Raw genomic sequence first — 15,961 nt, 5'->3', positions numbered from 1 at the left:
CTGACGAAGTGGCACGTAGGCACGATCACACGTAGGCGTCTTTATTTTAGAGGTGAGCTGCAGACCATTTACTGGAGTTGTTTTGGCATGGCGATTTATTGATTCATTCGTGCCCAAGAACAGCCACAAGGGCCTTGGTGAAAGACTTAGCTGCCATATACTCGTGCCTCCTTGGATTAAGAGAAGAAAAAGGATAACACAGTATGCAACTCCAGTCCTGGTGAACGCAAATGGAATGTAGTGCACCTGAGTAATTATTACAAGATAAGGAACAAATGTCTGCACCTCTTAAAAGCAACCTAGCTTATTCAGGTGCCACAAAGGTAATGTCCTCCTCTATATCATATTTGTGCACGTGATAAAGTAAACTGAAAACAAAATCAAACCAACAAACTTGTGAACAATATACAGAGCCTGAGTGGTAGGCAAGACAATACTGCAAAGAGAAATCAGGAAGGAGGCTGCACAGCATTTATCTGGTCTGAATAGTGGGTTGCAGTGATGATGCTGTTCCAGCCCATGGGTTTCAGGCTCCGTTGAGAAAGTTACCTGTAAACATGAAAGATGAGTGAAGAGAAAGTAATGGATACATATATTCAATATATTACATAAATATTCTGTAAGAGTATGGTTTCTAAGATACTGCTAAGCATAGTCTATTTTTATCAACAGTGCACCACCTGAGTTACTAGGTTCGGTAACTCGTATTTTGTCTTCTATTGTTTTTACTCACTCTCTCTTGTGTGTAGTAGGGTTCCAAGTCGCGTAGATGAGAATTAACCCATTTACAGAATCGTGAAATCTGTGATAGCATTTGGGCCACACGTACAGAGAGATTGGCTTGTTATCCCCAATAACGAAAAGTACTCACACTTCTGCGCCGTTTAGGTGGACATTCTTTCCCCGCTGCGGACAGGTATCGTGGTAGCACTACACCTTGTTTCAAACGACAATGAGCTCGCTATCCAGCACGTTGAAGAGTGTCAGCGTCCCCTTCGTAATCGCAAGCATGTAAATGTTCGCTACAAACACGAGCAGTCGATGGCACCGTGCCGTCTTTCCATTCCGGCGATTCGATTGCTTCGCGCCGTCAAAAGCTGCCCGTCTCGTCACTGGGAAGCATATGACATCGGTTGCCCCGCGAATATTGATGTGAACTAGGGCAACCAACCATACAACATCGTCTCGGCATATCTGCGAACACCAGACGACGCGACCATCGCGCGCAAGCTGGCGCCATGGAGATTTCCGCTCCCGATGAACGCATACGCAGGACCCTACTGCGCACGCTCCGGCAAGACCACGACACGTCACGATGACGTGTCTCATACCCGGCCGTGGTTCCGTTAAGTTGCTCGATGTTTCTCCGCGCGGCAGCTGTACGACGCGGCGCCAGCTGTACCCGCTTCGCGGCTGGGTTTAAAGTCGCTCCCGAGAATACTCCTTGCATGACGAATGTAAAATTTTTCTTCTAGACCCAGAAAAATGTTTTCTTTCTGATGAAAACGAATGAGAAAAAATCGTTTCATAGCCCTTTTAAACAGAGCCCTGGATACACTGTAAAAAAATACGGCCGTTTCCACTGGTGTCTGCCTGTTTATCCTGACGGTATACCACCGTAACTGCAAATACGGCTGAATCAGCGTAAAACAACGAATGATAGGGCGCCACCACGCGGCCATTCCGAAGCGCGGTCCGGCCGAGTTCAAAATACTGCAAATCGCCGTCACCGCCATGTTGGCATTGTGGAGAACCGACACGAGTAAAGTCACAATAATTTGCGGTAAGGCTTCTTGACATCTTTTGTACGCGAAAGAGATCGAGAAACGAAGTAGTGTGGACATGGACGAGGCATGTTTCTAGTTGCAGTACAAAACCAACGAGGGCGACGGGCGTAACAGAAGACGCCGGAGAGGACGTGAATGAGACGCCGCGAACAGGAAGGTAAAAATCATTCTTTCTGACGAGGGGCTTAATGATTATCCCGAAATTAGTGCACTTCAGGCTGTAAATTACGAGCAAGATTCGTTTTATGGGGATATTACTCCTTGTCACAGTGCCTACTGTCGTTTGTAATTAGTTTCTGTTGTGCGTTTGTTGTGGTCCCGTTGCTTGCTTCTCCGTACTCGTGCTTCCATTGTGACTACACGTTTCGTTACTGATCTTGGGATGCAACAGTTATTTTCATCTCGCTTTGGTGGATTGATAACCCCGTGCATTAGCAATGTTTCCGTGTCGGCATTGCTCATGTGTCTCTCGATCTGTTGCCAGTTACGTTCAGCATCATAATGAGGCTCATCAGACGACGAGAATACCATGCTGCCACGGCTCATGCTCGTATGAAACTGTGACGTATCTATCTTTAAGGTGCCACATCTTAAGGTGTCACAGAAGTAGTTCTGGTCGGCAGCCACGACTTGATTTGCAATCGGACACTAGCAACCTCTGTCATGTACCCCCGTGTTCTCGCTCGTTTGAGACAGCTGCACAGATTGTGTCGCACTTGCATATTCATGATGGTGTAGAAATCGAGTGCCCATATCATAACTGTCAAAAGAGGTTTCGTGTTGTCTCCTCGTTTTCTGCCCACATCAGTAGAAGCCATGCCCCTATGCAAGCAACTCATAATCCCACCTCTGAGGATGCAGCTGTCAATGATGCCCCAGGCCCCAGCAACCGAGACGTGATGGAACACATCGAAGAAGGGTTAACGAGTGCAAGTAAGAACATTAACGCAAGTGACGAGAATCCATCAAGAGGAGTTACAAACATCAGAGAGAGTGTGGAGCAGAGCCTCGCTCGATTCTACTTGAGGCTGCAGGCCAAGTTGCTTGTTCCCGCTTCAACAATACAGTGCATTGTAGACGAACTGAAAACTGTCCATCACTTGAACTTGTCCTGCATTTCTGCTCATCTCGAGGAGAACCTACGGAATGATGCGCACGCACTCGAAGGACGTTCTCTCCTGGAAGCAATGCAGGGTGGCGATGTATTCGGTGAATTACATGCGACGAGACTTGCCACTACACACACTCGCACTTTATACTTGAAGGAAAAGTTCTCGCCAGTTGAAGGGATGTCCGTTTTGATTGGCCGTGACAGTAACAACAAGCAATGCTTTGCAGAGTACATCCCCATAAAAGAAACCCTTCTTCATCTGCTTTCTACTCCAGCTGTTCTTGATGCCGTCAGGCAACCAGTTCAGGCAGGTGACGGAGACAAGCTCTTAGATATAACAGATGGATCGTTGCACAAAGAACACCCATTTTTTCACACTGCAAGTGGGTCACGCCAAATTGAGATTATGTTATACCAAGATGCGTTTGAGGTGGTTAATCCTCTCGGACCAGCGAAGAAAAAACACAAGATCGTCGGAGTGTATTTTACCTTGGCTAACTTTCTCAAGCATCTCCGTTCCACACGCGATCACCTGCAACTAACTCTACTCTACAGGGAAAGTCTCATTAAGAACTTTGGCGCAGACAAAGTATTTGCAAAACTAATAGCCGACCTCAAGGACTTAGAACATAATGGCATCACCATTGGGAACGAATGCTTCAAAGGCAGCATCTTCTGTATCATTGGAGATAACCTGGGACAGCACAGCATTGGAGGATTTGTGGAAAGCTTCAGCAGATCATTACATTTTTGTCGTTTCTGTGATATTGAGCATGCTCACTTCGTGGTGCATCCAGAAGAGCTTGGAGTTCTGCGTACTACGGAGAGCTACGAAGCTGCTGTTACCAATGCTGAGAGCAGCAACACAATTGTACAGGGTGTAAAGACAAACAGCTGTTTTAATCAGTTGGAATTCTTCCATGTTTGCCAACCAGGACTTCCCCCTTGCTTAGGACATGACCTGTTTGAAGGCATAGTCGCCTGTGACCTGGCCCTCTACATCAGACATTTTGTGAGGGTCCGCAAGTGGTTTTCTTACCCGAAACTGAACTATGAACTTGCGAATTTCAAGTACATGGCTTCAGATTCAAGCAGTAAACCATACGAAGTAGCCGAACACGCAAAGAAGATTGCAGGAACAGCTGCATCAACCTGGACCCTACTTAGACTGCTGCCTCTTTGTATCGGCCACTATGTGCAGGATTTTGAAGACCCTGTATGGTGTCTATTATTGACCTTGAGGAAGATTGTAGATATTGTCTGCTCACCATGCCTAAACAATAGTACAGTAGCATGCCTCCAGGTTCTAATTGAGGAGTACTTGTGTGACAGGAAAGAACTTTTCAAGTCGTCACCACTGCTGCCAAAGCACCATTACCTACTTCATTACCCTCGCCTCATGATTCAGTTTGGGCCACTCATCAACTTGTGGACGATGCGCTTTGAGAGTAAGCATTCTTATTTCAAGCACTGTGTCCGTAAGTTGAAGAACTTCAAAAGCTTGTGTAAGACACTTGTGCAAAGGCACCAAATGCTCCAAGCGCACCTCCTCTCAGACGGATTCTTTGAGCCCGACATCTCCACTAAAGCCGTGATGCCAATACAGACTTCAGCATACTGTGCCGGTATCCAATCATCCATTAAGTCATGCGGCATCGATGAACAGAACAGTACTGTTACCAGTCAGGTGACTTACAAGGGCACAACGTATACTGAAGGCTTGTTTGTTGCAGTCACCAATGACGACCATTTGGCTTTTGGAAGAAGCATCTTTGTCGTTCTTTGTGGTACTGAAGTCTTCCTTGTTTTGAAGTGCCATGCTGGAAACTTTCAGAGTCATTTGGGCATTCTACACACTTGAGGAATGTTCACAGTACTGCTGTGTGAATGTGAACAATCTCATTGATTTCTATCCGCTGCCTTCATATGTCGTCCGTGGGAAGCGATACATATCGCAGAAACACTTCATTCCTATTTAGTAATTTTGTGGCTAATGAGTAGTTATTCAACGCTTGAAGTGCCTGTTAAAGGGAGTTTGGATGAGGCGCAGGGAATTGGAAGGCTACTTGTGATCAAGCTCTTTGTACTCAGCGTTAATATTTTGTTTTGATTTTGCCCTGGAAGACATCGTGTCAGGAAGGCCCTTATAAGATACCCGGATTTATTTTGATGTGAGAATCCTTCTACGTCTCTTCACGTGCTTGTTTAATGGAAATTGTATTTGTGAACCTAAGCTGCATATGTCGCACGTTCAATATTATTTCTGCCATTGGTAAAATGTGAATCTTGTGTTAAAGTAACCGTGCGGCTTTATTTCGACCTACGATTGCCAATTTGCATTGCTAAGTCCTCTTTTCAAAGATTGAGCTTCAATTTGCTGGAATTGCTAATTTTCATAATTGCACAATTTTGTACCTTATGCAGATGGACATTGTTGAGCTCGAGGTCTCTACTGCCCTGCCAGCACTTTCGGATCAGGAAGTCTCCACAGTTCTTGCAAAATTAAAAGAAATCGGTGTTCAAACAGGGGAAGATTTGAGGTTCTTAGAAGAGCCAGACCTTCGTGGGGTGCTGAAACCAATACAGATTAGGAGATTCCTCTCCACAGTAAAGAGAGGTGAATACTTAGCATTTGCTTTTGTTTCTTATTTTAGGCAGTTTTTGAGGTGACTGCTACAGAACCCAGTCCACAAAATTTGTTGCAATAATACTGCAGCAGTATTGTATGCGCAACAAAATGATGTTGCTGCAATGCAAATGACCGCCAGTGTTATGTTACAGTGGTGCAACACCGCCCACACTGTACAAATTTTATGGTAAAATTATTGCAACTGTCCATCCGCACTGTCGATGTGTTCGCAGTGTTTCCTCAATGTGATGTGTAAAACACTCCTTTGTCAACATTGCTGCGATGCTCTCTCAACGCAGTATATGTAACCCTGTGTCAGCATCCAGACGTGACATGACAACATTTCATTCAGAACTAACCAACCAAAACGATATTCAGAGGCGGAACATGAAACTAACAGATACATTCCTTTTTCGATCACTGCCATTTTTAATTTCATTCAGTTGGCAACATGCTTTCAACACTGCACTGCACAGTATTACCGCAACAGTGTTGCAATATTTTGTGTTGACTAGGGATGCTGTAGCCGTGATAGTTTATTAACCTTTCTGTTTGTATTCCCTTAGTGGGACCAGTGGAATTGGCTGTTTCTCATACATACGTGTTGTAAATATATCTACAGGTGATGGCTCTGTTCCTGAGTCAGGTTCCTCTTTTAGCACGACACCGTCTTGCACATCTCCTTTGCAAGTCCCCTCAGTGCCGGACACCCAACAACATCAGTGTGAAAGCAAAGCTTCGAACGTGGACCCCAACTGGCCAGTAAACTTCCAAGTTTGTTGGGAAAGCATGCCACCACAACTAATATCCGCAGTGAAGCAAAAGGAGCGCCCGTCTAGCAGGCTGCGTCGTGAAATGGTCCGTCTGGTAGTTGACCAAGCCAGAACCATGTGTGAGCGCCCACTCAAGAAACACTACGAAATTATTGCAAGACGAATTGTGGGCCAGTATCCAGCATAATTTCAAGATGCCTTTGAAGGCACGGTTGTTGGGACGGGTCACGATTCGCTTCTTAATCAGCTGGTCTTTAGGACCGAAAACTGTGTACGCTTTAAGAACCGTTGCTCTGGTGAGACGGCGGATCTGACGAAGAGTGGACGAAAGAAGGCCCGCATGTACGGTTGCTTCAAGGATTCTACCACTGAAAACATTGATGAGGAGTGCTTGGAAGAAAAAAAAGAAACGCTAAAACATTGGTATGTGACGAACACTGGTCAAAAAGATGACATCAAAGCGGAGATGAAGGCGACATACTTGCTGCAACGGAAAATGATCGATTCGAAAATCAAGACCCCCGAACTCCTGTCGGAATGGCCGTACCTCTTCACGCCCGACGGCATGTTCATCCACTTTCACGAGCTTGTTGGCATACACGTCGAGGATGTGCTCCCAGTGTCATTCAAGGAAAAGGGACTGAGCATTTTGAAATTTGCACAACAGTGCGAGAAAAGTCATGCTGCCACGCAAATCCTGGCGGAGCTGGAAGATGCGCCAGGCACAGAACTGCAAAACCAGGCAGTCGCAGTGACCCTTCTCCTGTTACACTACTTAGAGGAAAATGAAGGTGCCGTCTTCATTGTTCGTGGCGTAAGTGGTATATATGTCACATGCTAATGACAGATATGACACCTGCTTCCTCGCTGACATACTGTTACCTATTACTACCTTGTTGCCATAAGTGATGAGGACATGTACCATTTCATTCACATTCGTACCACATGCTTGTACCATACGTTGAGAAATCAACGAATATAATATATATTTTCCCAATACATTACAGGATCCTTGTACTGCCCGTGATGTGGAGCAGTCTGACCTTCCAGCAAGCCCAAGAATTATTGTTATTGGTGAGGTTTCAGAGCTTTCTGGTACATGCATGTGAATTGATAGTCCGGTACCATCGGACCTGCTCGTGTCTTTCAATTTTTGCCGTTGGTGATTATTATATAACAGGTGATTCTGCATGGTGCCCGTCCTCATTCATGTTGAGTGTAGACAAGATTGTTGTCACAGACCTCATCGATGACTTTATCACGGCAATCAGCGTCTGGTTTGCTCTCCACTATGTGCTGAATCTTGTATATGCCCAAGAAAGTCAAGCATTGCTGGAGTTCCTGCAGAGGTGCACATTGTCAGCCATGCATGCTGTTTTTGTATAGCTCTTCATGTCCTCGCAGGACATTTCTCGGGATAAACCCTGACCGGGGTTCAAGAGCAGAGAAGAGGCAGCGCACGCCTGTCAATAAAAAGGTGCTGCGACTCGTCGACAAGCTGTCGCACTTTGAGTGGCATGTTTAACACTTGGTAAGATGAGCATCTTATTTGTTTTCCTCCAGTCTCTTTGCAAACAGTACTATTTTTTTTCAGTTTATACAGTTTATACAGTTTTCCAAGCAACTGCATAAGACTGTTGCATTGCTGATTTGACCTAATGTCACAGCCACTCTGCTGCGTTTTTTCACGGTACGTGCCTCTCTTGTCCTGCCCGAGGGATCATGAGGTGTACATGCTGCTTCTCTTCCAGTTTTTTCCACTGTTCCATCAGCGACTGGGCGAACATAGGGCACATGGCCACTCTTATGCTGCGTTTTTTGAAGGTACGTGCCTCTCTTGTCCTGCCCGAGGGATCATGACGCATACATGCTGCTTCTCTTCCAGTTTTTTCCACCTTTTCCATCAGCGACTGGGCGAACATAGGGCACATGGCCACTCTTATGCTGCGTTTTTTGAAGGTACGTGCCCCTCTTGTCCTGCCCGAGGGATCATGACGCATACATGCTGCTTCTCTTCCAGTTTTTTCAACTGTTCCATCAGCGACTGGGCGAACATAGGGCACATGGCCACTCTTATGCTGCGTTTTTTGAAGGTACGTGCCTCTCTTGTCCTGCCCGAGGGATCATGACGCGTACATGCTGCTTCTCTTCCAGTTTTTTCCACTGTTCCATCAGCGACTGGGCGAACATAGGGCACATGGCCACTCTTATGCTGCGTTTTTTGAAGGTACGTGCCTCTCTTGTCCTGCCCGAGGGATCATGACGCATACATGCTGCTTCTCTTCCAGTTTTTTCCACCTTTTCCATCAGCGACTGGGCGAACATAGGGCACATGGCCACTCTTATGCTGCGTTTTTTGAAGGTACGTGCCTCTCTTGTCCTGCCCGAGGGATCATGACGCGTACATGCTGCTTCTCTTCCAGTTTTTTCCACTGTTCCATCAGCGACTGGGCGAACATAGGGCACATGGCCACTCTTATGCTGCGTTTTTTGAAGGTACGTGCCTCTCTTGTCCTGCCCGAGGGATCATGACGCGTACATGCTGCTTCTCTTCCAGTTTTTTCCACTGTTCCATCAGCGACTGGGCGAACATAGGGCACATGGCCACACTTATGCTGCGTTTTTTGAAGGTACGTGCCTCTCTTGTCCTGCCCGAGGGATCATGACGCGTACATGCTGCTTCTCTTCCAGTTTTTTCCACTGTTCCATCAGCGACTGGGCGAACATAGGGCAAATGGCCACTCTTATGCTGCGTTTTTTGAAGGTACGTGCCTCTCTTGTCCTGCCCGAGGGATCATGACGCGTACATGCTGCTTCTCTTCCAGTTTTTTCCACTGTTCCATCAGCGACTGGGCGAACATAGGGCACATGGCCACTCTTATGCTGCGTTTTTTGAAGGTACGTGCCTCTCTTGTCCTGCCCGAGGGATCATGACGCGTACATGCTGCTTCTCTTCCAGTTTTTTCCACTGTTCCATCAGCGACTGGGCGAACGTAGGGCACATGGCCACTCTTATGCTGCGTTTTTTGAAGGTATGTGCCTCTCTTGTCCTGCCCGAGGGATCATGACGCGTACATGCTGCTTCTCTTCCAGTTTTTTCCACTGTTCCATCAGCGACTGGGCGAACATAGGGCACATGGCCACTCTTATGCTGCGTTTTTTGAAGGTACGTGCCTCTCTTGTCCTGCCCGAGGGATCATGACGCGTACATGCTGCTTCTCTTCCAGTTTTTCCCACTGTTCCATCAGCGACTGGGCGAACATAGGGCACATGGCCACTCTTATGCTGCGTTTTTTGAAGGTACGTGCCTCTCTTGTCCTGCCCGAGGGATCATGACGCGTACATGCTGCTTCTCTTCGTTTTTTCCACTGTTCCATCAGCGACTGGGCGAACATAGGGCACATGGCCACTCTTATGCTGCGTTTTTTCAAGGTGCGTGCCTCTCTTGTCCTGCTCGAGGGATCATGACGCATACATGCTGCTTCTCTTCCAGTTTTTTCAACTGTTCCATCAGCGACTGGGCGAACATAGGGCACATGGCCACTCTTATGCTGTGCTAATGGAACGCAAGCGCATCTCACATCCAGACTTTCCAGGGCTTCCAGAAAACATACATAATCATCATTGCACTCAATAAATATTTAATACAGTAGGTCTGTCTGCTTCATTACTTACATTGCACAGAGACATGTCTCCACGTCTCTGGTATTACACTTAGCTAATTCGAGCTCGCTTGCAGCATGCATTAACATGACCACATGCAGACTACGTATGTTCAAGATGACGCTTCGGCACGATTCATAGTACGTGACACAGAGCATGCATTGCACCATATTTACTACAGCTTGCAACCTGCAGTAAAAATTAAATATGAACAGTATTTTGCCGTAAAACATTACGGCAGATGACAGTTTAAAAAAAACTGGCAAATACCGTCACAAAAAACGGGCAAAATTGAATACGGGCCACCGTAAAAAAAAACGGGCAAGAATTGGCAGCATTGCTGCCAGGTATTTGCCCGTTTTTTTACGGTGAAATTTTTAACAGTGAGGTCTTGCGAGCATAGCGTTTGGAACAGTTTTCAGGCGCAAATTAAGAAGTTCCAGTAGGGAGGATATCCGGAAACCCTACTGGCAGCAGTGGCTGAACCCTTGGAAAGAGGCTAAAAGGAACTGAAAAAAGAGAGAATGCCCGTCATTTGAGGGACTGGTGTGCATTCCCTATTTATATAGGGCTTCCCACAATCTGAAAAAAAAAAGTAGCGGGAAGACATGGTGTTCGCGAGGTGATGAAAACCCCAGTCAAATTACAAACACTGTGTGACAAGGTGAATCGCCGGAAAGAAATGTCCAAGTGCAATATTTGCCATAGGAACCCCTTGGTGGACAGCGTTCTGCTTGATTGTGGACTCCGACGGACACTCCGATACATGTCTGAATATACGGTTAATGGAACATTCCGCTCCCATTAAGCAGACTTCTTTGGGACACCTCGCAGTGCATTGTCGCGAATGTTATTGTGTTACTCTGTTTAATTACACTGAATTGTGTCGTAGTCACCAGAACCCAAGGGAAATCTCAGTGGCATTCTTCATTGCTGTTGATAGAACAGAATGCAGAAAGTAATTGTCCTCTCACTACAGATTACAAATAAACTGTAACTAAATTGGAATCACCCATCTGGAAGCATTTAGATACAGTCATTAACAACTCCGAAAGTAATCAGTTACTGCAGCTTAATTACTTAAAATTCGTTTCTTCGCAGCGCGTGTTGATTTCTACTCAGGATAGCTGCAGTGGCGGTCACGGTAGTTAAACGGTAATATACATGGAAAGGTCTATCGTCACAGCGGGGCGTTAATTCCCATGAACACATGAAAAGACCGAATATGCAACGAGACATTGGCACTGTACTCTAAGAAAAAAGAGTGTGAAAAGGTCGTAACTTCTGTAGTTAACACCTAGTTCAACATAGCGTCTGATAAAGGGTGTAAAAGTGTGGTAAAACCAATTATCGCATATCCAAATTGCTACAAAAGGGCGTACGCTCACCGAATTAGAAGCAGTAACCACATCATTCGTAGGCAGCCGGTAGAACTTTGCAGCCTTTTAGGCACAACATATGCGACAACTATTACCTCCTGAAAGGTGTAACTGCTCCACCCTTTTTTCTAAGGGTGTGACTGCGTTAAGGAAATAGGAGATATGGAAAAGGTTAGCCGCTATCTCGCTGGCACGATAGCAGCTGCGTCCGCCATGTTGGTTATGTCAAGAGAAATAGCGTATGCCGTGTCAACAAGCTTTCTGCACGAGCGATCCCGCTACTTCTGATGAAAAATGCTGTCGCATTAATGTGTTCTATTGCGCAAACAGCATAGACAACAAGAGTGGTAGACAGCGATGGGAACGGAGAACGTACCGCAGTGTTTGTGGTTATAAATAAAGTTGGGTGCGGGTGTGGGTATACCCGCGGGTACCCACGCAAGTTTATTCTTCGCGGGTACATATTTCTGTGTCATCGCGGGTTGCGGGTAAGGTGCTGGTAGCCCCGCAATGTCTCCGCGGATTACGCGGGTATACCCGCAATACCCGCAGGCTCAAATCCAGCCCGTCAGGTTTTGGTGCACGACCCGATTCATTGCGAACACTTGGCCCAAAATACTTTGCAATACGTTCCATATCTAGACCTTCCGTGGTGCGTGAGATGATAGAGATGTGTGCGAGTATGCAAATCCGTACCGGCAACAGCACTGCATCAGAGGGACCACGACCTGCATCCGCAGCAATGTCATTGGTGCAACCCGCATCCGCACCCCCACATTCTGACGGGTACCCGCATACCCGCCGGTGCACCTGCAGCCCAATGCGCATGCATGTTTCAGTTATGCCACATGATCGTCACAGCACGAAATGATTTATTGATGCTGGGTACACTGTCCGTTAGCGAGCCACTTGTCCAACAGTCAGACGCTGTGGCGACAGTTGATATGGTTGCCAGCTTACTAACGCGAAGCGAACCAGTCGTCGTGTCGAAAGATAGCCAAAATTAGCCCTATGTGGCAAACATAGCCAAAGAATGACAACAAACGCTTTATTTTGAGATGATGAATGGGGAGTTTAATCCCCAGGGGCGATACCCTACCCCATTTTTTATTGCCCACACTACCAACCTTCCCGATCAGCTGAACTCTCCCCCTCCCCCTCTCTCTCTCAAAGAGTAAGCATAGAACGTGTTGTCAGCTGTGATAATCTCGCACACCACGGAAGGACTGGATATGGAACGTCTTGGAAAATATTTTGGGCACAATGTTCGCGGTAAATCGGGTCGTACACCAAAAGCCGAGAGGCTGGTTTTGTGCCTGCGGGTATTGCGGGTATACCCGCGTAATCCGCGGAAGCAGTGCGGGTCTACCCGCGCCTTACCCGCAACCCGCGAAGACACGTAAATGTGTACCCGCGAAGAACAAACTTGCGCGGATACCCGCGGCTATCCGCGGATGTACCCGCACCGCACTCACCTTTATGAGATGATGACAGCTTTGTCATTTACTGGTACCGCGTTCTATGCATACTCTTCGAGATAGACAGAGGGGGGGGGGGGGGCAAGAATCCAGCTGATTAAGAGACCCGGAAAGTGCGGTTCGGGAAGGTTGGTAGTATCGGTAATGAAGAATGAAGCAGTGTATTGCCCTTGGGGACGAAACTCCCCATTCATCATCTCAAAATAAAGTTGTTGTTGTTGTTGTCACTCTTTGACTATGTTTGCCGCATGGGCTGATTTTGGCTATCTTCCCAGTCAACACGCATTGTTGGTAGAATGCAAAATTAACCTTGAATATTTTGGACAATGTAGAATGCAAAATGTAAATGTTGATTCCGCGTAGACTCTGTGTAGTCATTCAGCGTGCAAATTGTTTTACGTGGATGCATATTTATCGCGGACATATTTACAGCGCAATGGCATACGTAAAAACGACGTTGAATAATATGACGGAAAATCACAGAAGTGCAAACGTAGGACACACAACGTTGTTTTTACGCAAATTTCCCGACGTGTTCCAGGAGAACGCGAGCACTGACATGTCGAACTGCAGCATGCCGCCCACCACTTTATAAAAGTTTTTACTTTTGCTGTTTTTAGTATTGCAAAGGAAAAGCAACAAAAAAAAAACCTGTTTATTTCAAAGTGAATTACAAATTACTCACATACGTATACAGATACACTGGCAGAGTACGTAACATGTTTCACAAAGTAAATTGAAGATAACATGTAAAACTGCAATATATGCATTACACTAGTTTACAGGTCTGTAGGTACAGGTAGTTCAGGTAGGTACAGGTAGTCTGTCACATGAATGAATTCAAAGCTAGCAAACAGTATGTGTTGTTAGGTAGTAAATTTAAAAACCTTACACCGTATTACACCATCGTGTAACGTTTATAGCACTGGCTTGATCTTTTGATCGACGGAGTGGAATTGGCATACATTTATGCACATCTAAACAACACTAAGTAATAACATGCAATAGATTAATGGAGAACCTACCAGCATTGACTCATATGTGGCGAGGACTCTGCACCCATTCACATCACACAGATCAAGATCAATAAGCGATCATCTTAACTCATAACACGTATACAGAGAGCTACAGTGCTCACGCAGTGTGAAGTAGAGGGATGACGAGGAAACCTTTAGCCAGTGGGAAACGAACAGTTTTGCACTTGATGGATTCAAGATCCCAACACAATAGTTTGTCACCCAGTTCGATAGCAATGCGTACACCAAGTAATGAGGAAGACACAGGTGCTACATAAAAGTCACCGAGACTTTTCAAGACGTTACCTAAAATCACATTTCTGCCATTATGTTTCAAAATGTTTGTGACCATAACAATGCTCCCATCAATCAGCTTCACCGTACACTCCGCGTCACATACAGATACAGTACACACAGAAAAAGATGGTAGATCAACCGTTTATACTATTTTGCATCATGGTCGTCTACGCAAGGGTCCCTCGTTGTGTTCCCATTTCAAAGTAATGGGTGAATCGTGGTGCTCAAAACAGAAACTTCTTTCTTCAGTGATTCGGTTAACTACTTGTGATAGTGGCTTGTGTGGAGAGCGAACCACCTGCTTCAGCTCTTTCAAGTAGTTCTCAAAAGGAAAGCATGAAAAGGTGTCAAGGGCACCAAACCTACGGCCATCGTCAACGAAATGGACTAAGCTTTGAAAATTGGGCACATCAATTTCCTTTCCATAGACTGACTGTCCGTTAGCAACAAAAGAACACAACAGTGACTCTGCAATGTCAAGCATTTCACCAGAAGTACAGCGCAGTCGACCCCCGTTTACCGGAGTTCATTTATCCGGATCCCGCGGTATTCGGACAAAAGGCACGGGAACGGATTTTCCTCCATGTATTTTGTTCTGGTTTATCCGGACTTCAGCTTCCGGACTCGGACAAGAATTCCAGGGAACGAAAGTCGAAAATTCTTGTAATCCAGCTTCAGTTATCCGGACTACCGTGAGTAAGACGAGACGCTGACCCCGCTTCGTCACCCTTTTCGCTGTGTTGGGGTTATTCCCGTCACACGTCTGGGACCTACATTCCTCCATAGGGGAGACAACCGTGCACGATGACCCCCTTTTCTATTTGTGTGCGTTGGGTCACATTGACCAGTCGAGTCATTTGGAAATATCTCGAGCAACTGTCCGGTTCTAGAGGGGAACACTCCGACCCGAGGGCCTGCTGCGATCCCTGATGCAGAGGCTCATTGCGACTGCCGTAGATGATGCTGTAGTTTCTCACTACGTTGACGTTGATAAGGATGATGACGCGTGTGCAGCTATGACTGATGACGGTGTGATTGTTGCTATTGCCTGCGACGATGTGCAGCAAGACGGTGCCGATGACGCCAGTGAGAAAAAAGACTCCGACATTGACACTTTGCATCCGCACTGACATTCTTCGAGCAGCGCAACAGCGTGGCTCAACTCTATGCAATTAGCAAAAGTTTGCAGGAATCGAGTGCCTACACCACTATGTAACAGCTGTCATTGACGAGGTTTCTGTGTTTAATTAAACCTTGCTCTGTAGGACGTTTCTATTCGGTCGTTTCATTTATCCGGATGCCCCGGTATTCGGACGATTTCGCCGGGAACGGCACCGTCCGGGTAAACGGGGGTCGACTGTATATAGATTGCAGCACTTAAAGCTAAGAAGTGCTGGTACACTGCTCTGTCGAGAACTTTTTTGAGCACCAGTGATCCTGTGTACAACAAAAACTGGCTCCACTCAGTTGCCTTCCACAATTTGCTATCTGCTAAAGACCGAGGTTTTCTGTTGAACCATCGAGGGACCCATGCTTTTAGATCAAGAAGTCCGTTGGAAATATATTTCCAACGGGCTTCTAGTGAAAACTATAGTAACTGGCTTCTGATTCTCGTCACCAGTTACAAAAACAAAGTTATCACAGCCTGCAAGGCAAGCTAGCTTGCCTAACAGGCTGTGATAACTTTGTTTCTAACATTCCATCGACACATTTCCATCGCACACAATGGAATGAAGTGTCACAGTATAGAGCTTACTGCGGTATGAGAATCGTTCAGCCATAAGCACTTTCATTTCTGAAATGAATGGCGCCAGAAATGTATCCACAC

At 46.2% G+C, this 15,961-nt stretch overlaps 1 protein-coding gene across 1 annotated transcript; it reads left to right on the top strand.

Moving 5' to 3' along the window:
• Window positions 1–672: 672 nt before the first annotated feature.
• Window positions 673–9,904, top strand: LOC135396575 (uncharacterized). Its single transcript, XM_064627621.1, has 21 exons — window positions 673–1,783; window positions 1,864–1,944; window positions 5,323–5,515; window positions 6,150–7,114; window positions 7,308–7,374; window positions 7,481–7,649; window positions 7,705–7,831; window positions 7,895–7,990; window positions 8,052–8,124; window positions 8,186–8,259; window positions 8,321–8,393; window positions 8,455–8,527; window positions 8,589–8,662; window positions 8,724–8,796; window positions 8,858–8,930; window positions 8,992–9,064; window positions 9,126–9,198; window positions 9,260–9,332; window positions 9,394–9,466; window positions 9,528–9,600; window positions 9,794–9,904. The coding sequence occupies exons 4-7, from the start codon at window positions 6,641–6,643 to the stop codon at window positions 7,823–7,825; spliced, it is 831 nt and encodes a 276-aa protein (XP_064483691.1). The 5' UTR covers window positions 673–1,783; window positions 1,864–1,944; window positions 5,323–5,515; window positions 6,150–6,640; the 3' UTR covers window positions 7,826–7,831; window positions 7,895–7,990; window positions 8,052–8,124; window positions 8,186–8,259; window positions 8,321–8,393; window positions 8,455–8,527; window positions 8,589–8,662; window positions 8,724–8,796; window positions 8,858–8,930; window positions 8,992–9,064; window positions 9,126–9,198; window positions 9,260–9,332; window positions 9,394–9,466; window positions 9,528–9,600; window positions 9,794–9,904.
• Window positions 9,905–15,961: the final 6,057 nt, after the last annotated feature.

This window comes from Ornithodoros turicata, chromosome 6 (assembly GCF_037126465.1).
Source record: "Ornithodoros turicata isolate Travis chromosome 6, ASM3712646v1, whole genome shotgun sequence".
Taxonomy (NCBI): Eukaryota; Metazoa; Arthropoda; class Arachnida; order Ixodida; family Argasidae; genus Ornithodoros; species Ornithodoros turicata.
This window is presented reverse-complemented; position numbering and strand designations above follow the sequence as displayed.

Excerpts from the sequence above, each read along its gene's own strand:
- LOC135396575 (XM_064627621.1), top strand. The coding sequence starts at position 6,641 with ATGTACGGTTGCTTCAAGGATTCTACCACTGAAAACATTGATGAGGAG. Across the intron at positions 7,375-7,480 it reads CCCAAGAATTATTGTTATTG|GTGATTCTGCATGGTGCCCG; the intron begins GTGAGGTTTCAG and ends ATTATATAACAG. Across the intron at positions 7,650-7,704 it reads TTGCTGGAGTTCCTGCAGAG|GACATTTCTCGGGATAAACC; the intron begins GTGCACATTGTC and ends ATGTCCTCGCAG.